This window comes from Malaclemys terrapin, chromosome 4 (assembly GCF_027887155.1).
Source record: "Malaclemys terrapin pileata isolate rMalTer1 chromosome 4, rMalTer1.hap1, whole genome shotgun sequence".
Classification (NCBI taxonomy): domain Eukaryota; kingdom Metazoa; phylum Chordata; order Testudines; family Emydidae; genus Malaclemys; species Malaclemys terrapin.
Genome location: NC_071508.1, coordinates 50,836,674 through 50,864,531, shown reverse-complemented (window position 1 = coordinate 50,864,531; position 27,858 = coordinate 50,836,674). Strand labels below are relative to the sequence as shown.

Sequence of the window (27,858 nt, the reverse complement as noted above, 5' to 3'; positions counted from 1 at the left end):
AGGGTAGAGTTTGGCTTCAGAGGTTTCTGTTTGAGTGGAGAAGGGAGGGAAAAGAGACAGCACAAGTTTTTTATTCCAGAATAGTGTTTAATGTAATCGTAAGACAGTTATGGAGTCACATTTAACCCATTCATTACAGGTAGGGTTTTGATGGCAATATTGTGCATCTTTATTAGTTATCAGTATAATTGAAATATTTGGTTCTTACAGATGTATAGATAATGTGAGGCAAACTACCATATTTGCTCCCAATGAGTTTTACCAATACCATCTATGAAATATTTACACTATTTTAATCACAGTATGTGAGTAAATAGCATACAAGGAAGTTAATTTCCTGTGGATTATGAGAATGGTGCAACATTGCCCAAACATTTTTCCCCTCTATGTAACATGCATATCCTGCAAATACCAGAAATAAGATTTATTTAATTTGAAAAAAAAAAAAAAAAATCAACATATTAGAATCCTAGAAAGAGCAGTCACTTTAAGGCAAGATATTGAGATGTCTACACAACCTTATTTTTAAAAATAGAGAAATGAACTTTTTAATCAAAGATCACACATGCTTCTACATATAGGTACCTGTAGATCATAAAAAGGCAGTAATAAAAATATCAGTGCAAAGTCCTAGGTTAGGTTATTTAGTAGAGAAAATGAGGTGGTAACTGTTCGTAGAGCAAGCTGTTATTTTCAAATATCAAAACATATGCTCCTTAGAGACAATTCTATTTCTGGCTGCAGGTCACATATGTTGCATAAAATGTAATCTTTTTACTAGATCAAACAAGGTATAAAAAGCTGTTGAGACTATATTCATTTTAAAACATCAAATGAGTGTTCTGACAAATTTCATCCCAATTTTAGTATGTTCCTTTATCGTGCTTATTTTTATTTATCCTTTAATAAGAAAAGAAACAAACAGTTTCTCAAAAGTCTTGACCACTGATTTTTTTCTAACCCCTCAAGAATAGTGCAAAGAGATGCAAATTCAGTGCTGTTCCTCTATATTTTGCTGAGGACCCAAGACTAGATTTTACAGACAAAAAATAAAAACATGATCCTAAAAAGCTTGAGCCAATGTGAATTTTGTGAGGGGAGGGAAAGGCACGGAAATCAGTTGAGCTATGAAGAACACTGTTAACCAGAAGTCAGGACAAATGCTAACAATCATACAGTACTACATATTTTCTAACTGAAGTCCAGACAACTGTCAGTCGCAAAATCAAATTTTTAAAAAAGCATCAAGTTTCTATTTATATTTTGTGCTGTAAGACACTGTGCTGTAATAACACTGCAAAAAGGCAGTATGTATTGCTTTCAATTTATTTAACAATGGAACGTTTCACAAAAACAGTAGTCTACTTTCCTGTGTCTACGTGACTTGTGGTTTTGATGATGGAATGGAATAAGTCTCAAAAGCATCAAGTGAGCAGGAAATAAAATCTAGTTATATTTACTGTATGTTACTATTTACATGCTATATACTGAAGGAAAAATTATGCACACAATAGCTAATAAAACTGGGATTTCGGATTTTATTTTAACTAACTCCTATTAGTAACAACCCAGTTTAACATTCAGAAAGACATTCTTAGATTTTTATTGTAATAATTCCTAAGAAATTGGACCATGAATGTTTTAGGCACCAAAAGAAGATTTAAGTGTACTTTTCAATTGTACTTTGCTCTTCTGGGTTGGAAAGATGATTGGTCATTGTACTTGGGGGGACGGAAGAGGAGGGGGGGGGGGGATCTAAAAAGCATTTTATTGCTGGGCAAATAAAAGAGATTGTGACTTTCCCGTGCTGTGTCTTCATCATTGCATATTTTACTTTAAGTTCCTTGCTAGTGACAGTCAGTACTATAGTCTATCACGGTCAGCCTTCATTGAAAAGTGTTTCTAAAATAGTGCTAAAAATTATATAGTGTGTGATTTTACAGTCTTCATACAGCTTTGTCCGAAGAGAACAGACTCTGGTCACCATAAAACTGATAGGTGAATAAGAAACCTATACATGTAGTGCAACCAGACCCAGTGGAGTAACTAATCACATGCATGAGACAGTAAATTGTATTTGCACCCTCTGAATTTAAATATTGTTGTATCACATAAGGGAATAAAATTTATCAATAGAGTTATTTTTACAAGAGGTGAGGGACTGACAATACTAGTATGAGCCAAGTATATCTGCCAATGCAAATCATTTCTGACCTGCAACATATGTGCTCTTGGTGTCCTATGATTTTCAAGTAGGGAGAATCAATTATGTGAAGTTGTGGGGTAAAGTATTTTCTTATGTGGAATATCATTTGTGACCCGATGTAGGGACTTGGGTTCAACTATGAATCGCGAATGCATTTGCGGACTGCACTACGGAGGTCCTTGAGATTTTAAAGAACCGTTTTATAATGCTGGAAGACCACACACTCACATGGCACCACAAACAACCAGTCTTCATTCAAAGTTTGCAAATCATCAGTGACTTGCACAGAGGACTTCACTTAAAATGAACTGACTAATCTTACTCAGATAGCTGGTATAAAACTCAAACTCTGTCTAGGAAACTGAATAAGTTTCCCAAAGAAAAGATTCAGTAGGTGGTGTCATGCATCTGCCTCTTTTAAAGAGCTGGATAAGAGTTTGTTAAACCTGGCTAACCGGTAACTATTTTTAAATTTCAGAAATGAGGTACAAGAAGCATTTGAATTATAAGGTAAGGCACCATTATTTACAACTTCCATTATGGCACTCATTCTGATAAATGTTTCAGATGCATTTAATCGCAAGATTTGAATGTAACAATTTTTCCAGCTGTTCTGTCCAATTTCATTTCTGACAGTCTGTGCAACCACTGATTTTACTGATCATTGCTGCACCAATGAATGGTGAATAGCGGATATATCATCAGAAACCCCCCACATCTTTCCTCTGGCATTCTACAGCACCTTGCCATATATAATGTAACAGGTAACAGAAAAGATTACTTATACTATATCCACAGGGCAAGTGATTAAATGTGGTTGAACTGATACAGTAAAGCCAGAATAAACTACCTGAAGATTCCAGGGATGGTTTAAAACTTTAGTTACCCACAAGTACTAGGATTACAAAAATTAAATTTACATTAATGCTTGGATATTATCACATAAGCCTAAAACAGGTGGTTTCTAGAAATCCTGTGGTTTCAGCTTGGTGAGGGGTTGGTCCAACACGTGTTGAAACGCAGAGTCTCATTTTAAAATGTCCAAGTTATTTTCAAGTAGGAAAAATGCACCAAACACAAGTGTGCAGAACTGGTTCACTTTTGTGATTTTCTACTGTAGGAGTTCACAGATATGGCACTGCAGTCAGCTGATACCAGTTAACAGTCTCCTTCCTCAAGTTGAAATCCTTTAGGGACAGCATAACTCCACCCAGAAAGAAGTTCTCACGCAACGATTCTGCACTGAGCACACTTAGCTGAAGTTCCCTCTGCTTCAAAGTCTCCTTACTGTATCCACTGTACACAAGCTATGAAAAAAAAAAACACAGCCAATGAAAGCCACGACATTTTATTTGTTAGATGTCCAGAATAAGTTATAAGGACTGCTGGTGGTTAAAGCAAAGGATGGGCTCCTGGGTTGTTCTCCTGGGTCTACCACCAACTTGCTGTGTGACCCTGGGCAAGTCTGCATCTCAATTATCCTTTGTAAAAAGGGGATGTTTGTCTGTTAGAGGGGTGTTGTGTAACTTTGTTTAAAGTATCCTGAGGAGCTCTGATGGAAGATGCTGGGTAAGTGAAATGATTGCTAAATCCAATCAGTTCAGAGCAACCAGAGAGCAAGTGATGCGGATTATGGCCAATGCATTTTGTGAATCCTAATTAGAGTATGCCAATCAATATTTGTCTAAGATTTTTTCCCCCTTCCAGAGTTACAATCTATTTTGGATTATGGGGTAAGAAAGGGAGGGAAAAAATCTGGAACAGGAGTGTGCACATTTATAAAGGTACAGAGCTTTCAGAGGTGCAAAGCAATTTACTGAGATGTGTTTGACAGCAATTTACCAGAATTTCAAATAAATTGTAGTCACCAGCATGTATTTATGAAAGAAAATTATGGAATCTTTACCAGGTAACTGATTTTTCTTACCATTTCATTGAATGTTGGGTTCCTTGTTTTTCGTGTGATTTTGGTTTTGCGTTTAGATGTTTTGTTTATATCTGGAAGTAAGTATGTTTTTACATAAGGATTTGGATCTGCACCATCTTCAGTAACCTGTAAATACAGAGCAGAACAACTAGCCTTCATTCTATTTTAATGTATTCCATTTGAATATCTTTTCCTCCAAAGAAATGCATTAGAGTCTATGTTCACCCCAATTACCTAACATATGAGCAACTGCTCATAATCAGACTAACTGAAGACAAATGTGTTTTAAGAAGATACTTCCATTCTGTCTCACATACACACCAACATCCCACAGCATTCTATATCAGTCATTCACATAATACAAGTTTGTGAATTTTTGGTTCACTTTCTTCACTCACCAGGTCTTTAATGTGCATCACCATGATAAACAGAGTGCTATTTCTATACGAGATAGACAACTTTACTTCTCCTCCCACTTTGCCTGAGGTAGGACTTGATGGACTTGCATCTAAAAATATGGACACACGTTATTATCCATCAGTACCACTGTACTAAGTTAATTAAGTGTACTGAAAACTGACAAATGTAAGACTTATGCCAAGTTCATGTCCTTTTTTCAGTTTTTAAATCAGTGAGTCAGGAACTTTTTACCTCCAAAATTGGCAAGGTCTGGGTACCCAGAAAGAATAGATATTCTAACAGGAATCAACATGGAGGATTAGAGTGAGAGAATTGGAGTATTTATTTGATCTGATTAATAAAAGCATTAAAAATAAGCAAGAAATTCAGTTATGTGCAATTTTTATTTTGATTGATCTGTAACCATATGGTGTAGGATTTACCTTGAAAGACATTTTCAAAGTAAAGGAGGCTTGAATTTGATATGAAGATTATTTTTTCATGAGGGGAAATGATTAAACTGAGGAATCAAAAGATGGATTTTATACTGTGCAGTACTTTCAAGTTTTTCGTGTTATATTGCAGTCATTCAATTTACCCCCAAATAACTTGTGTGCCTACCTGCAGGCTTAGCTATTCCATCTATTCCTTCAGCTTTCTCATCACGAAGTAGAGGGTGAAAAAAAGTATAAACAAGATCACACTGCATTTGGGGAAAAAGTTACATGTTAGCTTAAAATGTACTAAAATGTGAGAGAACTAATTGTATTTAAATGCTTTGAGCAGTCACCTCTGCCACCTCTGCTGAACTGTTCATCAAACTCTGTATGTAGCTGTTCAGCTCTACTTTTCTTTTGGCTGCTACATCCTTTATATGAGTTCTTCCCAGAACCATCTTATTAGGAAAGCTGCAAGAGAATGACAAGATGTATTTTGTTGCTAATTTTACTGACTTAAGTGAAGATTTAAGTACAACTTAAATCCTGAACTGGTGATATGCATTCTTGGCGATGACTTGAGACAAAGCACAGTAGTGTATTTGCTTTATGAGCACACCATTACATTTGCTATATTCAACATTACACACAAAAAATACATTCAAACAGCATTAAGGTTGCAAAGCCACATGCTCGTAAGTGTCAGAGTCAAGGTGCAAATTGAATTCAACTCCTTTGTGTATATGCGTTGTGATGCAGTCTAAGTACATGACATACCTTCCACGAGACCCTTGCCTTAGTCAATGCACAATTAATAAGCAGCTACTTACTATTTTGTTTTCTGATTGTTCAATGTAGTTCAGAGAACCTTATATGTTTAAAGCATAGCTTCCACTGACTTCAGGTGCAGCTGTCCAGCCCTTCTGCAAATTAGACCCCTGGGTCTAAAGTCAAGCACCCAGAAAAAAAACTGAACACACTATCTGTGTTAAGTGACTTGCCCAGCATCAAAGGAACTCTGATAGGATGAGGGATAGAATACAAATCTCAAGGGCAGCATTCAACTGCCTTAATCAGACCATCCTTTGTCTTCCTGCCCTCTCCAGCCTCATTCACTACACACACCTACCACCTTATGAAGCAGGGGTCTGACACACAACAACCTCCTTCACCACATAACCCCCTTCATCCCAGATCAGGTCCAGCCTGTGCACTGAATGAGGCTGGGATCCTGTGAGAAGAAAAAAAACGCATATGGTCATGTAACCAATGACTACATCATAATGCTTATACACAAACCGAATTAAGGTTGCCTGGCCACCCTTAATTCTAGCACTGCCTAACTTCTGAATGCTTAACTTTGCAACCTTAACACGGGTGTGTGCACGTGCACGTGTGTGAGAGAAACCTATGTTTTTAAAAAAAGCTAACTAAAGACAGAAGTTCCATATCGACACACATGGGTCCTCAGCAGGGTTGGAATCTTGAGAGCCATCGCACAAACTTCTACCACTTGAGCTAATGGAGTGATTGACAGCAGGTTGATTGATAGGTTATCATCCTGCATGTGGACTAGCACCATAGCGGGATGGGACACTTGCTCAGTGGGTTTCACAGATCTTTTCTGACAGCAGAGATAGAGAGACTTTATCCCAGTCTACCACCCACAGGTGCAGCTCTTGTCTGAATCAGGTAGCTTCTTCCTCCATGCTACCTTGGCCCAGCAGGGGCATCACAGAGCACAGAAAAGACAGGTCCCTGCTCTCAGATCCAGCCCTGGTACAGCCCACAGCAGCAATTGCAGAGAAAGTACTCATCAGTTATGGGCTGAAGCATGCTCAATGTGGACAAAGTCTTTGGGGAATTTAGCTGCTAAAATATAAGAAGTTTCTACTGAACATATGCAAACTGATTATTCAAAGGTTTAGATCTTAGTCAAATTCGAGTGGATTTTTATAGGGATGGCAAAAGGTACATCCCTTACAAAAAGGCCACTTGCCAAATTTTCATTCTAATTTTATCAGGGTATCGTGGAAATTGTTGTGACCCAAATGTTAGCAGCTCTGAAATGCTTTCAAAAGGGAACTAAAGATAAGTCTTAAAATAAGAAATGCTTTGTATATCTGAATGATCTGAACTTAGGAAAACCAAGTACAGCAACTTGATGTCTTACTAAGCAAAGAAACACCTCCCCTCTTCAAAGAGAGACAGTGGCTAGTTTTTCTGTCATCTATGATTAGCTATATTTCTGGATGTGAGCCCAATAGCAGAGTAAAGGGTGAGAACTTCCCCTTTTAACACTTATGCCAACACTGGAAAAAACTCCATGAAAGAAAATTTAATATAAAATTCCTTTGTCTACATAAAGGACAGGAGGTGTCTTAGTTAATTAGGAACATACCCTGGTAACTTCCAAAGAGGAAAGAGAATACCGAGTTTGTTGTGAAGTTCCTGGAACTCATCAAATGTCCGGAAGACAAACGTTGGTTCAACTTGTCCCTCTCTCAAGACTCTCACCACATAGATCTGCCAATAAAAAAGAATACTTAAAGACATTAATTAACAGCAGCTGTTTTTCCACCCAAATAGATTTTTCTGTGCAATATTTGTATTCCAAGGCTAATTGTGGCGAGCGAGAGCAAGTATGTACACACACACACACACACACCCCCCTATTGTCTTCATAAAGGACATTAAATTCGTTCATCCTGTAATGTAGATCTATGTATTAGTACATACAGATGAAGAAAATTACTGAGCCAAACTGGCACTGTTACTCTACCCTTCTAAACCTGGAGGTTCTGGGTTCAGATCCCACACCAGGACTTGGGTTTGTATGGATAAAAACACGAAGCTAGTTTTAATAGAGTTGTGAGTTTAGCCTTTCATCAGTTGGGCAAAATATCTTGTCTGCAAAGTTCAATTATCAGCATTCACGATAATTGGTTATATTGATAGGATTTAGACTAGGACACTAGTTTAGGAGCTCTGTGAATCAAAGAGTTAAAATACTTTTGAAATGTATAAGCAGAACATAATTTCTAGGAGCGAAAATACTAAACCTGGAGACCGTAAATAACGAACACCTCAGATTCTCAATGATTCAACATTTTTTAAAAAAAATGTAATATGGCTGGCAGACTGCAACTTCATAGAGCCCTGCAAATCTGCTGATATCCACAGACCATGTATGCAGTTTGGACGTGGATACAAAATTTGTATCCGCACTGGGCTCTACAAATGCAGTTTAATCACTATGTGGCAATAAAGCAAGCTAGAGAGTATGTTCCACAGGGGGATAGGGGTGGGGATGGAAAAAAAAAAAAAAAAAAAAATCAATGAACCCATGAGACTAGTGGGGAGAAGCAGTTAAAAGGAAAACCAGATATTAGATTTTATTAAAAGGATAGTATACACAACATGTAGAATGCAATATACAAATCTACATAAATCCATTCATAACATTATGTGTGGTACTGGTCACTAAGCCATAGGATGGTTATTGCTTAAGAGAGGGTGCTGTGCAGGGCAACAAAGATAACAGCAGGTCATCTTAAAGGTTAAGAAAGTTCTCATGCTTGGGCAGAAAGGACAGGAAAAACAAAAAGAATTTTAAATTGTCAATAGGAAGATGTTCATAGTGTCAAGGGTTTGCAGTTTAGAAATTTGGTTAAAGTTTAGTAAATTAAGAGTAAGAACTCCAAAGTTTACCTGATTAGATCAAGGAATACCAGAGACCCTCACTCATCCAGCAACTTGATAATTCTCACTAAGACTCCCGGAAGTTTCACCATACTTTTTGAAGTTTTAATAGTAGTAAGATGTATTACAGTGACTCCATTAGTATATTATGAAGTATTATAGTTTATCTAGACCACATGTGTCAAAGTGATGCAAGGTTGATGAAATAATCTAATCTTCTCACTTTTTCTTCTAGTTTCAATTAATCAGCCTTTAGTGTAAATTAAGGAAGTTTATTGCAACTGAAAGGCCCTTTCCCAATAAGTTTATCCCTATTCCTTTTGATTTCAGCACTAATCGTATGTAGCTACTTGAAGACTGCTTATGGCAGCTGGCTTTTGTATCTGGCATGTTGGAGGATCTTTATATATTTGCAGTACTGGAGCGCTGTGGGTCTCAGGAGCTGCCGCTGGATACCCTGCATTGGTCAGCTGGATCAAAATTTAAGTTCAGTGACTTCATTTGTACCACATGAGTTAAGTATATCATGACTTCTAAACACAAGGTGTGGCCAGTATACATTAGTGATCTAGCCCCCTTAAAAACAGAGGGACAGCTGGAGTTGTCATCTCCAGACATGATGGAGCTGGGTCACCTATGCATTACGTGACTGGCTGCTGGAAACTATATAAAGAAATTCTCCAGGCTCAATCTGGGAAAGATGAGGGTTTAGGTCAGACCCTGAAGGAAGCCACTCCATGGGGACCTGGCAAGAGACCTAGGCATTAGCAGGAAAAAACTATCCTGGGGGAAGGTTGTGCCCTCTCCCCTCCTAGCTTGCTGTAATCTAGAAAGGCCTCTGGTGGCTGGGACCAAGCATTTAATTGTTTTGCTTGATTTGAATCCTTTTGTGAGGATAAAGCCAGACCTGAGGAAAGAGAGTCTTGCACCAAACTGTTGTCTGGGCTTTATTTTACCTTTCCCAGCTGGTGCATCTGCCCCGGACTTACAGAATTATTCACATCATTTGAACTAGATGAAAGATATGTATGATATATACACTTGGCTATCAGTTGGTATCTACCGTATATACTCGTTCATGAGCTGAATATTTTTGGTAAAAAAGTGATGCATCAAAGAACGGGGGTCGGCTTATAAACGAGTCTACACCAAAATTTAATGATTTTAAACTCTATGGAATCATTTAATTGAATATCTAATATATTGTCGTTTTGTTTACCTGGAGCGTCTGCAGACATGGAGCCCCTCAGCTCCCTGTGGCCGCGGTTCACCGTTCCCAGCCAATGGGAGCTGCCACTTCCCGCAGCTCCCATTGGCTGGGAACAGCGAACCGCAGCCACAGGGAGCTGAGGGGCTCCATGCCTGCAGACTCTCCAGGTAAACAAAACATCCCCATCCCCCAGCAGCTTACCCTGACGGGCCGCAGCCAAAGTCTTGCAATCCCTGAAATATAGGGTCGGCATATGAAAAGGTCATACAGTTTTTGCTATTTTTACTTATCCATTTTGGGGGGTTGGCTTATAAATGAACGGGCTAATGAACAAGTATATATGGTAATTCATTCTCTTACTTTAGAATAACAGTTTAGAGGAAATTTTAATTAGGACAACAGCCTGAGACCAGTATTCTAGACTAGAGCACTATACAGTGGATCAGAAATACAACACTAACTTTGGAAATTGGACAATTCTGGTTTCAGATTTGCATAGTTGTACTATGTTCCATTTAAAGTTGAAAATACAAGCCTGCTTTTTCAAAGATCATGGGGTTCTTGAAATCATAGCCTGTCCAACATGATCAAGATCTGTGGCTTGAGTCCCCCAATTTTGGGATGGCAGATTCCAATGTTTGCTGCCTCTAGAGTCTGTGTTCTGGTTCTCAAAACCCCAAGTGAAAGATTCTGAACAGACTGGCAGAGCAGCTACATTCCAAGAGGAACACAATGGTTTGTTATATATTTTATTATATTAGAAATTCAGAGTTAAACACATTAAGGTATGGAAATGCAGTTAGGGCATTGCAATAACCATAACTGTAGACACCATGCGGAAAAAAAAAAAATCTAGTGAGTCTTTAAAAACAATTTAATCTCGGTCCACAACCTTAATCATATTGTTATTGCATAGTGTTACTACAGGGTTGTTTGGGTACACTAACTGTATTTTCTCCATACCTTATCGTGTCTTTTTTTTTTTAAACCACATTTAATCTTAACTCTTAATTTCCTGGTTATAAATGTTTGATTTAGGAAGAATTATAGTAAGCCTGTAATGTATTCTACACTAAAATTAATTATGTACACTATAATGTTCTGTTCCCATTCTTGGTAGATAAATATGCGGCCGAGAGAAACAATGGAATCAACCCATTTAGGAATAGTTATGTTTTGCTTTTTTCTTTTGGGGCATAGACTAATTCTCTGCTGCTGAGTTGAATTTATTTGGAGGAAGAGAACATGTGACTAAAGTGAACGGTGGAGAGGAAGTATGGAGGTGGCAGCGAGCACAGTGAGTATTTACAAATTGGAAAAAAATCCATACACTTACATAATGTTTATCTGGGTTGTACCTCTTTTGGTACGTAAACACGGACACTTCCTTGATTCGACCATCTTGTCTAAGTGAATAGGTTTTGGGAGAAAATGAGAGAATGGGTTCATCATTGGAAGGTAGGCCTGAAAAACGCAGCTGAGCCAGGTTGTGAATGAAGAAATTAAACTTTGTGGCAACACTTCCCAAACTGGATTCAATCAGCCTATAAAAGAGAAAATAACTTCAAATGCTAGAGCACAATTACATATTCAGAGCACACATTCCAATTTTGTTAGAACCTTAAGCTTCCAAGTTCTAAAATATATCAAATCCTCACTGAGGTAAAAGGACACATTATGTTTTGACAAAAAATGGTCACTGGTCCATTGACATGACAACATTTCTGCAATTTTGGGTAAAGTTAAAGATTGAACAAAGGTCATCCAGAGGTTTCTCAAGGCTGTATGCATATAATATTTTTCATTAACTTAGGTTAAATGATCAATGAACTATATACTGCAGGAGATCCAGTAGTTCACTTAATGAAAACTGGATACAGTGAAAATATTTATAATTAGATTTCTGAACTGTTTCCAAAACATGGCAAACTGCAGTTCCAGTGAGAGTTGTTCTTCACAACAAGAGGGTTCCCACTGTAAACAGCTTTAGAAGAGTCATATTAGCTATGGAATCAATGTAGGGAATATTTCCTCATGAATGTGCAAGTCTGATGGACAGCTAAATAAAGCTGTTACGCTATCACTACTTCCAGCATTTTATGTATTAGAATGTTCACTATTAGATTTTTTTTTTAAATAAAACAGGCTCAACATTTTAGCCCAACATTTAAGCATTTGAGAAAAAGTTATATACATCTCTCAATTAGTGATAGATAACAGATTATTATTTTATAATTACGATAATTTCAAGACTACTGAACTTTTATAAGCTGTAAGTATTACAGTGTGTCAGTGTTTTAGTATCACAGTGCAGAGCTTCTAATAGAAAAAAGTAGTGAGTTTATATATTTTGGTTCTGTTTCACTTGTCACTTATCTAGTACCTTGTAAAGAAAATAGTAGCTTCTGCATCTGTAGTTTGGGGCTGAAGAGCATCTTGGACATATTTTAAGTCTTGAACTCCAGTAAGTTCTGGTAACCCTGAAGAAAGCATCTATAGAAGACACAAGTTACTATTTTTACCTGGGAAAGAATATCAAATCTATTTTTACATTTAAATAATTAAAACACTAGGGCCCCAAACTTGATTAGGGAATTGTGTACTACATTAAATACTATTGCTATTAACCAACAACTACTCCCACCACCCTCAGTATTTCCACAGGAACACTACCAAATTTCTGGCTCGTAACAGCACATGTTTAGAAGTGCTTCTAAAGTATAAATGCCAACAATTTAGATTTTCTGTATAGACTGGATTTGTCAGAAGCTATAACTTCCTAGGAGTGAATTTAATAAAATCCACAGTTAAACTACAAGAAAATTATGTGCAATAAAAACTATTACCAGTGAAAGCAGGTTAAGAAAGAGGTTTGCATGTTTCCTGATCAAATTGTAAGCTTGGCAGCAGAGATCCACAAACAATTGAAAACGAATAGTAGGTTTTTCACCACCATTAATGACATAGGCCATATCTGATGTTAGCACAAAAGGAGCCCGATCCCTGTTTAAAAAAAGCAAAATGCACAGTTTATTAAAATAACTGTTTCTTGGATTTTCATGGACTTTTAGTTGCAATTTACTAAATGTAATTACTACTCTAAAACAGTATTTTTCCAAGAACTTGAACTACATGCATTCATCAGTCACTGCACTTGCAGGGAGCACGTCAGTCTCACTCACAGGGTATGATCCATTCTTGCTAATTATAATGTTACAGCCATGATTTTAAAGGGAAGATTATTCTTTCCAAAGAAATCATATTTAATAATTCATTAATACAAAGTTTTCCTCTGTGATCAGGTAACATCAGAAAGTAATAATTCCCAGCCAAAAAACAACTTTAACCTAGCTTAAAGTTGTAAATGTAAATCAATTATATTTGAAAACATCCAAACACCAGGGAATTAAAAGTTAAGTTCTTCAAGTGCCTGTTCATGTCAATTCCAATCAGGTGTCTGCGCACCGCGTACACAGTTGTTGGAAAGTTTTCCCATAGCAGTTCCCGTCAGGCGCCCCCTAGAGTGGCGCCTTCATGGCGCTGGATATAAGACCCTGCCGACCCCGCGTCTCCTCAGTTCTTTCTTTCTGCCAGTGACGGTCGTTGGAACTGCGATCGCTTGCCTAGCAAGTGCTTCCCTTAGCGTTCTTTCCATAGCATAGTTAGTAGATAGTGTATATAGTAAGGTTTGGGAGCAGGGTTTTCCCAATCCCTAGCCCCCGCCTTGGGCTCCGGGACACGCCGTGAGCTTTAAACCCTGTGGGACCTGCAATAAGCCTATGCCAACGAGCGACCCCCACGACGTGTGTCTGAATTGTCTAGGGAAGGCGCACCAAAACAAGATTTGCAGGGCTTTCCACCCCAGAAAAGGAGCGAGATTTCCGACAAACAGTTGCTCATGGAAACTGCTCTTCATCCCCAGTCTGCTGCGGACCACCAGGACCCGGCACAGAGTGCATCTGTATGTAGTGCCCCGACATCGGTATGTGACATGGTGCTGAGGAAGGACTCTAGTCTAAGAGATCCTCAGCACTTGTGCTCTCTGGCACCGCATGTTAAGGAGACAACCTGGCATCCCATATGAATACCGAATATCATCCAGCGCATAAGAATGATCCACCCATCCAAACATGAATTCTATTCCTCTTCACTTTATCCACTTGCTGACAGTCAGAAACATGGATGTTTCAACTCATCCTCCATATACGTTATAGGAAAATGTTCTCATTCAGCATTGGTCTGTGACCCAGATAGTGCAATTTACTTCTTACACGCTCCAAAGTCTATAGCAGATAAAACCCTTGGGTCCTCTTTCAACTCCTGATAATGCTTAGGGTACTCCATCGTGCAATATACAATTGTATGCTCTCCAAAACAGCAAACAGAAGCTATGCCATGTTATACACAGCTATTCCTTGGTGATCATAGCTATGACATGGTAGCTGGGGTCAGAATTAGAATTCCCCCAAACAATCTCAACATTTAAAAAGGCTACACTAACCTCATCTTAGAATATCCTGGTTTCAAAATGTTTGGTTTTTATAACAACTTTATTAGGTTTTTCACTGATTTGTGCTAAGCTCTTTTGGTCCAGGAAATTCACTTAAAAAATAAAATCCTTAAGGAAAAAGTGATATTCCTGAAAGTATAGAAATGAAATGTCAGATCACAGTTGTGCCAATTGGCACTTTTTGGTCTTCCAATTGCTGGAACAGAACTACTTTAAAGCTACACTTGTGCGTCTAGTTTTTAAATACACAGAACATCTCTAGTATGTAGGAGCAGCCTTCACATCTTGGCGTTCTTCAAGCAGACTTGTAACTACCAAAGTTGACAGCCAGGGGGAGATTGTAGAGACTTTTCAGAAGCACAGTAGTCTACAATGAGAATCCAAAATGGATTTTTGAAATTGGGTAGTTCAACCTAAAAGAACGGATACTTACCTTACAGTAAATGATTTTTCTAGGTGGTCTATGCATGTGGATCCCACCCCTGGTGCACTTGTGCCCTCTGCACAGGAGTTAAGAAAGTTCTTTAGCAGTGTCCACTAGGAGTCATGCATATTCTTTACGTGCACTCTTGCTCCCCCACCTAAGAGCATATAGGGAGGGGTGACCCCAATTGCTACTCAATTTCTTTTGCTGCCCAGAGTCCCAATGATAAAACTAAGCTGCAGGAATGGCGGGTGGGTCGTGGGATCCACGTACGCAGAACATCTTGAAGCATCAGTTACTATAAGGTAAGTAACCATTCTTTCATCTTTGAGCTCCTGTGCACATGGATCTCACTTACTATAATTAGTAAGCAGTTTGATTATTTGGAGGTGAGCGCTACGAGGTTATCTGAACAAAGATTGGAGAACAGCTCTTCTCTAAAGAGTAATGTCTACTAAGTGTGTGAACCAATGACCACAGAGCTGCTCTACATATTTCTATCAGTGGAAACCTGCTGAAGCAAAGTGGTCTGACCTGAGCCTTTTACCATATTCCACAAATAACCTAAGCTTCGTCCTCAACAGTCTTGTTTTGTTTAAGATAATACAAGAGGGCTCTTTCTGACATCCAAAGTGTGAAGTTTTGTTTTGATTATGCAGGAGAAGCAAGAGTCCTAGGATAGAAAACTGGTAGGTGACTATACTGGTTAATGTGAAAATCCCGTATTAACTTGGGTATGAATTTGGGACGAGAGCTTAATGAAAAAGCGTATGGGGGGGTAGACGTGAGAGCTTGGATTTAGCTAACTCTGGGGGCTGAAGTAATAGCCATTAGAAACTCAGCTTTCATGGATAAGTGATAAATAAAACAAGATACAGACTCAAAGACATTGCATTAAAGCCACAAACACTAAATTCAAATGCCAAGGAGGTGGCATTTTTCTAACTTGTGGAAATAGAAGATATAAACCTTTTAGGAGTGATGACTGATGGGGAAAAAACTGAAGGTCCTTGTCACAAGGTGAATGCACTGCTGGCGCCTCCTCTTGGCCATCCTAGGAATTAGCTCTGCCAGGTGCTGCACCCTCCTCCAGCAGCATCTCCCCTCTCACTCCAGGAACTGCAGCCTCTTTTTGTGACTTGGCCCTCTGACTAGGTCACTATCGTGGTTTTCCTTTCTGGGGAGGCAGTTTTCTTATGCACTGCCCTGCTGATGTCACTTCCCCCGTGGCTGGTTAGGAAACACAGGCCCACACTCTACTCTGGGTTCTGGCTCCGGGATCCTCTAGTCAGCAATCAAGATCTGTTCCACCCCGTACCATGCTGCATTTCCCTGAGCCCTCTCCAAATTTTCTGGTTCTCCCTTCTTTCTCTGGGTCTGCCAGTTTTACTGCTCCCTCCTTCCAGGGAGTAACTGCAGCCCACACATCTCTGCAGCCTCCAAACACTTCTCCCTCTTCCCATGTGTGTCTGTCTTCAAGTGGAATTACTCTTCTATGCCACAGGCAAGATTTAAAATCCGGTAAGCGTGGTTGAGACATCATGGCCAAAACCCAGTATTGCTACCAACTACCTATAAAAATACAAATTTTTTTTTTTTTTTTTTTAAAGCCAAGAGGCAATAAAAGAAAATATCAAAAACTAATTAACTTTCTCCTAAACTACAATCTTAAAGCTGTAAAAAAGAGACACTCAGAAGTTCCAACTCTCTGCCAGGATGGTCAGAAGGAACAGACTGACAGTTGGTTACCCCGCCCTTTATGGTCTTGTGTGGGGAAATGGAAGAGCATGTCCGACCCCTAGTGGACACTGCTAGAGAAAACTTCCTGCATTTCTGCGCAGAAGGCACAAGTGCACCATGAGTAGGACCCACATACACAGGAGCTCTATGAAGACAATACTAAGTTCACACTGAGGACAGTGATAAAAATTCAGATGTTTAATTGTGTGAGGAAAAATGCAAAAGGGAAGTTGCTTGCATTCTCAAATGCTAAACTGCAGGAGATACCTTTTAAAGCTACCAAACGTCTGTGCGTGGCCCAAAAACTTTCCAAAGTCAATATGGAACATATGTCCCGTGGTTCGAAGCATTATGTTATCATTGTGACGGTCACAGATTCCCAATACGTAGGTGGCTACGCAGCATCCTGCACAAGAATAGATGAAGTTTTCTGAAGCCTGAAATTAGCAAAAAGTAATGAAATCAGAATGAATCTACCAATGGGAAAAAATGCACTTCAGTTTATCATTCATTCAGAGTTCACTTTTTACCAGAGGGATGTGGCTCTGGGCAGCTGACAGTTCTTAAGTAAACTTCCCTCAGACTACTTGGGAAGCTATTCATTTAGGAAAAATTCTGTATGCTGTACTGCTAAGGGGAAAGGCAACTGGATAGGTTTTTGGGGACAAGAAGGCAGATAAGGTAGAGAAAAGGCTGTTCAGAGATAAAGCACAAGCAAAGGCCAAAGACATTTGTTTACCAAATCTGCATACCCCTGCCTGGTAGAGATGAAATGTTGCATCCAAAGGAGAAACAGCATGAGAAGGGGCCATATCTTCTAACCCAAGATTAAAACTGAGACCTGTTCTACCCTATAGAGTTAGATCAACTTAAGGCAGCTTACGTCAACCTATTTATGTCAGTGTCCATACTACAATGCGGATTCCACTGATGTACGTCCTCTGCTACACCACCACAACAACTCCACCTCCACGCAAGGCGTAGGGCTTATGTTGAAATAGTTAGGGCGATGTATTGTCCATGTAGACACTGTTACTTACATTGCCTGTTGTCTGTCAGCCTTGAATTGGGCTGACAGCTGAAGCCGTCCCCACACCCTCGGCTCTTACAGCCAGACCTGCCAGCCAGGCTCACAGCTGTGAGCCCCGTACCTGTCTGACAGTTTGGACCATCAGAGCTGGGGGTGTGGGGCCTCAGCTGTGAGCCCCAGGATTGCTGGGATCCAACTGTCAGTGTCCCACAATGCCCCACATCAGTTGGCAGAAGCACACCTGGTGAGGACGTGCACCGCCAACTGAAAGAGCAAGTGTGGCCGTGAACCACTGCTTCAATTACTGCGGTGGCTGTTCGTTGACTTAAGTCGACTTAATTTTGTCATGTAGACAAGCCCTGAATGTCATGCTTCCCCCCACTTTTAATTTTGGAGTGAAATTTTTCCTACATTTAGAAGGCATTTCCATAGACCTTTCTGAAATGAAACATTAAACTGCTGTTTCCAAAAGACTCCTTTACAATCCTACAGTCAATTTTGATTCCTTTTCTGAAATATATACAGTACAGAAGAGTCAACTTCCCAAATAGCTTAAAACAGATTGTTAGAAAACTTATTTAGTGACAGAATCAGAATAAGAGTTGTATTCTCCTGTAAATTAAAATGTTTACCATTGTAAAGGAAAACCATGGAAATTACCTTTTCATATTCCTCCTCTGTAGGATTATACTTTCGCAGCCATTCTGCAAGTGGCTTGTCTTTAAAAGATCCTGTCACTCCATATTCCACTTGAATTTTCCTAAGTGTATCTGAAGCAGGAACAAGTTCCACCAATCCTATATATAAAAATTAAGTTGTGTATTATATAGAGAGAGGGAGAGAGCACACGAGAAAGACGACTGCTCTGGTTTAAATCCTGTTTTTACATTATATTTTCCTCCACCTCTCATTTGGTATGAAGTCTCTTGAAGACATTTGATTTTAAAAATGTAGAGCCCAATCCCAGTCTCAAACAGTGAAAAAATATTTCTGAACTTTGTTAGTCTGATAAACCTCTCTGCAGGCAATTTTACAATGTATACTACAAAATATATGTAGCCAAATTAGGCTTGTGTTATTACTACAATCAGTTAAGGTTTGTGGAATATTGTAGGTAACTCCTACTTTGATTTCAAAAGCCATCAGCTGGTTAAATATGCAATGTGTGTAAAACTAGTATTGGGTCTAATCATTACTTAATGACTGTAAAACATCTCACATGCACTCAAATAATTTAGATGTCTAACTCTGTAGTACAAGTGAAGTGCTGAGTAGAAGCTGCTCCAAGTTGACATTTCTAGAGCAACACAAAATACTCAATATGTGGCACTATAAAGGGCCTTATTTAGGAGAAAGTGGCTATTAAAAAAATTTTTAAATTCCTTTAGCTAAAGCACAAATCCCTATTTGGATAGTAGGTTTTTTTGTTTTGTGGTGAAGGAGGGGAAGTAGCAGAAATCTGTAGTAGAGCTTCCATTTTTGTTTAAGATTGACAAGAAAAAATGAGGCATTACAGGGTATGCCAATCTAGAGCACAGTTTTAAGCTGGGAAGACATGCTTTCTGTACATTCCAAAAGCAAAACTTCCGTATTCCAAAAGTAATTTATTCTCAGCCACATTTATCTGGATGCCAATATTTATAGTACCTAAAGTTGTCATTTGTGCTTTTGTGGGTGCCTTTGGGTCAGACCCAACTGACTTCAAAGAGTTGCAGGTTCTCAGTGCTGCTCAAGATCAGGCCCACAATGCATTAGTTAATCATCGCCTGTGAAGGACACCTTCCACTATTTAAGCTCCAAGGCATTTAATGGATTGTGAATCAAATCCAGACAGAACAATGTTGAAGAAAAGGGTGCCTCATTCCTGTCTAAACATTATAGAGTATGTAGTGCAAAGTTTATTGGATTTTTAAAATTTTCCTTTTAAAAAACTAAAAGTATTAATACAGGTACACAAGTACTGATTTTAACCTGTCTCCCTGTGAGTTTGATCATCTTTTCTGATGGACTGATGTAATGGAAGTGGCTTCAAACATTTTAGCAGTTCAATTTTGATCTAAATAGATCTCTGAAAATATTATATGGGGTGCCAGAATTAGCATTGCTCCTGTATTCCCTCCTTCCTTCTCAGTTCTGTTTTTCTCCACTGCATCTAATTTGTGTTTCTCTTTCATTTCCATGTATCTTTTTTGTTCCACTGATCTTTAACTGCAAGGATCACCGAGGAGCTCTGTGGTCAAGAGCGGAAGTGTATATCCAACAAACGGAATCAAACTACTGGGTGATTCCAATCAGTTTAGTTTCACAATACTATTACACTTGTAAAGCACTCTTGCTCTTGTGTGCGGCATTTCCTTCTGGGGGGTCTATTGCTAACGTTCATTGTTACATATGTCTGCCATTCACGAGAAACCGGTGGGTTTTTAACTGATTGAAGCATGATGCCAAGAATGTGTTGTAGAGCCATTTAAGGGGAGAAGTGCAGGAACACATTGGGCAGTGTCTATCTGGCTACTGCACCTCGATCTTTTCCAGTTGAGAGGCACTTGAAGAGAACCATCCGCAGGTCCAGTCCCTCCTGCAGCCAGATTTTGTCCATAATCTTTATCATTTGTAAAGCCAACATATCTTGTCGCAGATCTTCTCCAACCTTAAATAAAAACAAGCAGAGAAAGGATACTTTGAACAATGAACTAGACAGATTATATCCCCAGTAAGAGACAAACCATACTTTTCTTCTTAAATTGTGAACGACTTGTTTCCTCGGGTGTAGAGAAAGGGTAAAATGATGGGCCATAATGAAGCTTGTATAAACTGAAAATTGGCATTTTATATTTACAGTATATTCAGACATCTTAGTTAGCCCTTGAAATACACGGTTTGAAAGACGAACATAGTATTTTTCTTTTTAAACGTTACACTTTCACTCCAAGAAGGGGAGGAGAGGTAAGCTGGTCTAGTTGTTAGAGTACTAGACTCGGCCTTGGGAAACAGATTCAATTCCTAGCTCCACTATGGACAGGGTGTGACCTTGGGAAAGTCACTTACTGTGTATCTGACTCAATTTCCCATCCGTAAAATGGGCTAATAGTACTGTCCTACCTCACAGGGGTGTTGTGAAGATAAATACATTAAAGATTGTGGAGCACTAAGATATGACCATGATGGGAGCCATGTAAGTACAAATAAGTTTTCAACTTTCTACAAATGTGAACCACTCTTGTGGGGTTAGCTATTTTCATTCATCCAATTACGTAAGTCAGTTTCTAAATATAAAGAGAAAAGACTTGAGATGCAGTTAATAGCCTGCAGAAATGTGGCAAAGCTAGCTAGTTTTTTTGGCATTAGCTATCATAACCCCATATCTTTCCTCCAGTAGAACAAGAGAGAAAAAAACCAAAAACTTACTTTAAACATAACATTAATTTCTTCTCCCAGAGGATCTGCATTCACCAATGTGACTTTTAGTGGTACTGCATTAGAATTGAAGAACGAACATGCCTGCAAGTACATGATAGTTTAATCCTTAGAAGGATAATTACTGATAACATTTCTGGCTTTCAAATCAAATAGAATGTCTAGTTTGAAGATGAGATTTCAAATTGCCAGCATGCCAGAAAAAGTTACTAATACTTGGAATGTTTGCACACCCTATAACAGCACAAGTTCTGAGATCGATGAAGTGGCAATATATCACAAAGTAGTATCTCTAGACTGCGTGGTCTCGTACTCCCATTCCTGAGAGCATCACACAACCAGTAACTAAAGGTTGCTGCTTTTGAGAGACCCGCAAGATTTTTAAATTGTGGTGTTGATATTTAATAGACTCACATCTGACATGCATATTTAAAAAATCAGGTTAAAATGTTTCATTGCCCCATGATTCACCATACTATACACCTAACATCTTGGAATGGAGTTTAATCTTCCATTTACTATCTCTTGAATGCCCAGTTCTGACATGCCTGTTCGTTAACAGTAGTGACAACATTCCTCCTTTTGGTCATCCTGCCTCTTCCCTAACAATGTCTTCTATATGCTTGTATACAATCAATTGACATAACATTTTATTGGCATGTGTATTTTAATATGCAAGTATCACTAACAAATATATTCCATAACTTGAAATAGATATTTAAAAAAAAAAAAAAATCTTCAATAGGTTGTCTTCCAAGTTGGAACCAATAATTGTTCAGAAATCTGCACACCACTAGTATCTGATGAAGTAGCAAATTAAAATCAGACCTTGGTCTGTGTACCAAATATTTCCATAATCTTTGTCTCTTCTCAGCTAATTTAATTTTATTGTCTGGTTCTAAAGGCTCTTTATTAAAAAGCTCTCCCACCAGTGTAACACTTTTCATATACATTAAATACTCCTTTCTACACGTTGATTTTCTGGAATTACAAGCATGTAATGCTGATTTAAAAATCTTTCCATACTGTACCTTGACATTTAATTCTTTTGCCACAAGGCTGGGATTGAGAGGCAAACGGCATTTGTTCTTCATGAAAAAGGACTGTACACGTTCCATACCACTTTGCAGGACAACCTGAGAGCAAAAAAAATAAAAATGCAGAACTGACATTAATCCATTAAAATACCTACAGGGAAATTTTTGACAAGCAAAGTAATTATGCAGAACAGCAGAGCCAATGCCCTAATTCCTGAAGAGTGCCATGGGACTTTAAGTGACCACAGTCATAATGTCTATTTTACTTCTCATCGAAAACAAAACAAAAAACCTACACAACCCCACCAGTACAGCCTTAATGCCATGCCAATAAAATTTTTCAGTTCTGAGTCTATAAAATTATAAATTTACATTAGCAGCCTACTGCCAGGGCCCCATATATTATGAGAGAATGGGGCCAAATTCTGTAGCAACATCAATTTATTTCATTGCCAATTCTTTTCCTCCCATCATAACCACTCCTCCCACACAGCTATGGCTAACATTTGAAGATTAAAAACACTAATCAATGACTAAACAATTATTCTGTTGACGAAATATTTAACATCTGTTGATTAAATACATCTTACTATACTTTTATACGGTGCTGTATTTAATGTGAAAGCTGAGTAAATTTACTTTGAAATTCAAGTCAGTTGTATCCCTCTCTAACACACAATATTAAAAGTTAAGCATACGCACCTGCCTAGCAGATCCACTTGTTTGTTTTACTTTTTCTGCTACCACTCCCAAAAGCTGTACCAGTCTGGTCTGTTTCTCCAGTTGTTCCCGCAGCCCTTGCCCACAGACTGAGAGGAAGGCACCAAGAATATGCTCATACCTTACCCCAAATTTTGCATCATGTAGGGTATCCTTCAGAAGCCTGAAATAGCAGGTATTTAAGTTAGTAGTTTTCCCTACAAAGCAGTATTTCCCCTCTAAAGCGAACATTTTAGCTAGAGTTCAAAGGCAAGCCTTTTTTAAGAAGTCCATTAACAAGGGGTATTACACAACACTGCACACGCATACATTACTTGCTGTAAATCAGTAACTTAATTCTGAGAACTATATGTGCTTGGTTCTTATGGATTCATTTGGTTTTATTACAAGGAACACTGTTTATCTTTTGCACATTACGCTGACTTGATGCAACATCTATTGATCTGTCATTCTGATTAATGAAATTTTAGCATTTAGACAGCAAATTACTTTGTTCTGAAAACACCAATCTGACTGTAATTAAATAATGAAAGAAAGACATGTTCTTACCAATATACACAGTGTGCTATCTGAATATTTCCTAATGCCCGAGCCAAAATGAATCTGACTAAAGAGTTGTCCAGGTATGTTTCATACTTCAATGCCTAAAGGTAAGAAAATCAGTCAATTTTTAGATTAGATTATACACTGCCTTTGGTTGTTTTGGGGGGTTACCTATAACATTTAAAGTTCAGTGGTGGCCAGAGGATCTTTAAGGGGCTCAAAGCAGAGTAAACCCACTAGCTTTGCCTATTAATTCCAGATAATCTGTGAAAGTTTAGGTGATTGAAAAACTAATATAAAACAGACACCTGAAGCTGTAGTGGTATTTTAAAGAGTGACCATTTAATAGACTATATATTAAAACAAATTACCAAGGATGTAAGTAATGACATTTCCCCCACTTCTATCCTTACTCAGGAGAATACAAATAGCCAAAATAAATATCTGCCCCAGATTGATTTATGTCATTGGCCTATTGCCTTTCAAGGTCACTCCCTCACTTTTTGCTCAATAAATTGGCTTATGCAATTTATACGGGATTAAAAACAAAAACAAAAAAACATCAGCCTCGTTTGTCACACAAGACCCTTAAAACGTTCTAAGTATGGGGTAGCCAGATTTGTACCTATATCATCAAGCATTTCAAATGTGTCCTATTGTAAGGTGGTTCCCGCTCCAGTGCCTCTGTATACATACCAGCCTGGTTTGAGACCAAAAACCCACCGCACTTAGCTATGCTATTTGGTTCCCTCTCTTCCATACTTTAAGAAGCCACCCACATCCTTAAGGGAAAATCCAATTTTTGCAGCTACATGGGGCATCCTGCAATGTGTTAAGATGATTACAGCATCTGATCTTACTAATTCTCTTCTCATACCACTAGGGGATAACCTGTGCCTCAGGATCAAGGCCAACTCCACAACGCTTAGACAATTTGGATAGAAAAAGGATTAACAAAAATTAAAGATACAATACAAGGTGATAAATTGTTATCATATAATCAAGGGAGACCAAACAACAGCTACCACTGTGTCTCAGTTCCTTCCTTCAGCAGCTATGCTTAAAGATTCATGCAAAGATAGGGAGACAATTGCTCTATTTCAACTCTCTCACCTCTAGAAGAACATGTTAAGAAATAAGGAAACAAAGTTAACTTTGGAGGAATTACTTAAAGTGGCTTAATGCTTTGCAGTACTTTCTCGATCTCAGTCTGAAAGAAAAACAGGGAGGAAAAAAACCCAACAAAAACAGCCTTAGTACCACAAGAGAAATCCAGGAGGATAACTGGCTTAACATGAAAGATATTTCAAGTTCTTTATCCTTGCAATTCTTCCAGAACAATACACAAAACGGGCATTACTGAACTCCAGAACTTTTGTTTAAGTCTCGATTGGTAACACATGGCAAGCGTTAGAGATGCAAAGAGCCACATGCCAACATTTCACACATCCTCTATACCTGTCAAAAAATGCATGTGTTCTGGACCACCATATTCAGTGTGCTCTCAAACATGAAGTGTCACCATCCTTCTTTGTCCAAGCTTGTGTAGTATAGGGGTGCTGGATGATTTGTTATTACCAGAGGGCGTGAAGAAATGGATTGCAATAACTATTGTAGTGGCCAAAAGTTATTTTGAGAAGATGGAAATCTTCAATTCCTCCTTCATACACAGACTGGATTAGCGAGAGTTCTCTACTACTGCGTTATTGGGAAAAATACTTTAATAGAAGCACTTGGGAAAAAAATACGAGGATGTCTGGTCACACATGAAAATGATTGCTTGCTTTTGCAGTTTAGTATATATTAGTCCCTGATACTCACAGGTTGTTTGCTCACTTATTTACCTATTTAGTCATTTTAGTAATTGATGCTTTGCATGACCTTTATGGAGTCAAGTCCCCCCCCCCGTGCCCCCCCAAAAAACAGGTTTTACAAATAATAAATGTTGAATTTTGTTATTTATATGCTATTTCCATCTTATGCATTTATATATGTTTTGTTTCATTGTGTTTATTTTTATTGATTTTATATAAAGGTAAAGTTTAAAAAACTGACCATTTATTTAGTACATCCAGAAGGTGCTAGTATAATTCTATTTTTTGTTCTACCTAACCCAGAATGTGAACTAAGTAATTTATTTAATATATCACTTACAGCACCTCTGTTAATGGCAACACTAATTGAAGAGGACCCAGATGTGTTTTCACACCCAAAATACACAAAAAATCATTTTTTGTTCATCGACAGTTCTAATGTTGTAAAATGTACAAAAAGGGTAAGCAATAAATGTCACCTGCACAAACTGCGGGAGGAAGTCTGTTAACTCATCATCACTTATTGCTTCAATCCAATTCACAGCTGTGGTTCGCACTTCCTGATCTGCAAACCTGCAAGAGTATCACAAGTCCACACTCACTGTTTGTTTTAACTTCAGCAGAGATAGTTCCCAAGATTTAGTCGTGTAACATTTTTTATTGTTGTAGTGCTTGCACGCCCTCAACAGTATCAGACCCTCCACGTAGAAGGCACAGTATAAACACATAGGCGCAGGGATGCCTACCTCTCTAACAATTTATTGTCTTAGCAGCTTGCTTAGATAACAAACCTATTCTCATAGTAAAAGGACAGATTTTGAGGTGAGTCACTTATGTCTACTCTTGTAATGTCACAGTAGGATGTCAATTTGGCTGAGTTTATCAAAGAAATTAAATCAGCTTTTTAACTTTAGACAAGGTGTTTTTTTGGGTACAAAAATTTAGGCCATATTTTACAAGTGAAGAAAATTCAGATAATCCTCCTATGAAAGATAGTTAAGAAGTCATCTTTAGTTGGTAATCAAACTTTTTCTGTGCACTTTTTAACTAGAAACCCATTTCAGTAGCTATCTCTAACTATGCAAGCCAAACAGAAACAATTTAAGTTAATGGAGGCTATAACTTGTAAACAAAATTACAGAACGTGCAGTGGACATTAACTTGTGTTAATTCAACAGCTGATGACCAATTCTACAGTGAATTACAAATGAGCATGCTAACTATCTGCACAATACAACAACACTGGGGAAAAATTAAACATCCAATATAATTTGTGGAGTTCACTTACGTTGAATCCAGTAGTTCCATAGCAGTCAAAGGAGGTAGGGGAGGCCACTGCTGAAGCAGTGAGTATATTTCAGGAAGACTTGCCCAGTCCCAGTGTGGGGCACTAGCTAATATTTTTGGAAGGCTGTGTGTGTGTTCATGGCAATAATGTCGCTTCTCCCACAAAAATTCTTTATCTTCTTTTGATAGCCTGCAGACAGTCCAAACAGCAGTTTAGTTTAGAAGAATGACTATCGTTACTCAGAAGAATACCAAAGCACTTGCCAAAGTACATACGTAGATCACTTCATCTACCTCCAAGTTCGAATACAACCTAAAAGTTTAAGTAGGCAGTGAGGAAGATACCGCTGAAATGGTAGATTGCTTTGAGAAACCAATCAGAACTTTATTGTTTTAAGTTTCATTCGAAATTGAGCAGCGCCGAATGCCATACTGCAGTGTTAGTTCAGCACGGATGACACAGGAAGACTGCCACGTACAATATCCTAATTTCTCCTAGTGATCTCTCAAGCGTATATAGCAACTTCAAAAAAAACTTAACTGTTCTGTGAAAAGTTAACTTACTACATAGATTCCCCCCCAAAATGGGTTCCTGTGTTTCCAGTTCTACTAAAACTCTTCATAATGAGAGCTGCACACCTAAACCCAGGCACACAAGCCTCATTTATGCGAAAGAAAGGGGGCATACGTGGCTGTAGATTATGTGTCAGCCTTTAGTAAGGACGACAAGTTTTAGGTGATAACAAGCAACACTGTGTCCCATCTTTTTCCCAGCTAGGGAAAAAAAAAAAAAAAAAGTCAGGATATAGTCACATAGCAGGCTCCCCTCACAACAGCATTTCAGTCTTATTAATGGAGAATGTTGTGCTGTTTATGAAGTTAAGACGGTTAAGCGTATTTTAAATACAGAATCCTGGCCAGTAATCCTGCTGTAATAGAGGAACTGATGTTAACAGATATGGCATTTATAAAATTTTGTCAGGTGACCCCCTTAGTAGAACTCTAGTCTCCCATTTTCTCCTTCCTTCTCCAGTTCTCTTGTAGCACATTTTAAATAACCCCTGCCCTCATTTCCCAAAAGCCAGAAATTCATTCACAGCACCTGCCAGATTATTAATTTGCCACCACTGTCCTACAGTCTGAAGAGCTCCAAGCAAGCACATTTTGCAGAAAGGGGTCAAAAAAGAGAAAAAAGTCTAGTATAACAAGGGAGATGCCATGGTACAAGCTGTGGAAAACAAGTAGGTGTTGTAATTTCAAAACCACTGTTTTCTGGGGTACCTACAGAACACTGAAGCCAGTCACAGGACTTCAAAAACACTAAACTAATATTTCAGACTAGTACAGAGGAAATTTAACTAAAGATATGTACTTAATTCCCTCTTCACAGAGTTTCTTACATGTAGAAAGATTAAAATATTGCTACAATAGATTAACATACCCAAGGGTGCCATC

General features: G+C 38.4%; 1 protein-coding gene across 1 annotated transcript in view; it reads right to left on the bottom strand.

The window, feature by feature from the left end:
• Window positions 1-72: 72 nt before the first annotated feature.
• PIK3C2A (phosphatidylinositol-4-phosphate 3-kinase catalytic subunit type 2 alpha) overlaps window positions 73-27,858 on the bottom strand; it is an 87,112-nt gene continuing 59,326 nt past the window's right edge. The window contains exons 15-33 of the mRNA XM_054026002.1: window positions 27,845-27,858; window positions 26,405-26,593; window positions 25,596-25,689; window positions 23,309-23,403; window positions 22,742-22,922; window positions 22,034-22,138; window positions 20,994-21,086; window positions 20,106-20,235; window positions 18,246-18,382; window positions 16,823-16,992; window positions 12,728-12,884; window positions 12,265-12,374; window positions 11,218-11,425; window positions 7,371-7,495; window positions 5,323-5,440; window positions 5,154-5,235; window positions 4,532-4,641; window positions 4,134-4,259; window positions 73-3,513 (exon numbers count right to left, since the gene is read on the bottom strand). The exon at window positions 27,845-27,858 is cut by the window's right edge and continues 129 nt beyond it. Coding sequence (XP_053881977.1) covers window positions 3,331-3,513; window positions 4,134-4,259; window positions 4,532-4,641; window positions 5,154-5,235; window positions 5,323-5,440; window positions 7,371-7,495; window positions 11,218-11,425; window positions 12,265-12,374; window positions 12,728-12,884; window positions 16,823-16,992; window positions 18,246-18,382; window positions 20,106-20,235; window positions 20,994-21,086; window positions 22,034-22,138; window positions 22,742-22,922; window positions 23,309-23,403; window positions 25,596-25,689; window positions 26,405-26,593; window positions 27,845-27,858 — 2,427 coding nt within the window. The 3' untranslated portion in view covers window positions 73-3,330. The remainder of the gene's footprint in view (window positions 3,514-4,133; window positions 4,260-4,531; window positions 4,642-5,153; window positions 5,236-5,322; window positions 5,441-7,370; window positions 7,496-11,217; window positions 11,426-12,264; window positions 12,375-12,727; window positions 12,885-16,822; window positions 16,993-18,245; window positions 18,383-20,105; window positions 20,236-20,993; window positions 21,087-22,033; window positions 22,139-22,741; window positions 22,923-23,308; window positions 23,404-25,595; window positions 25,690-26,404; window positions 26,594-27,844) is intronic.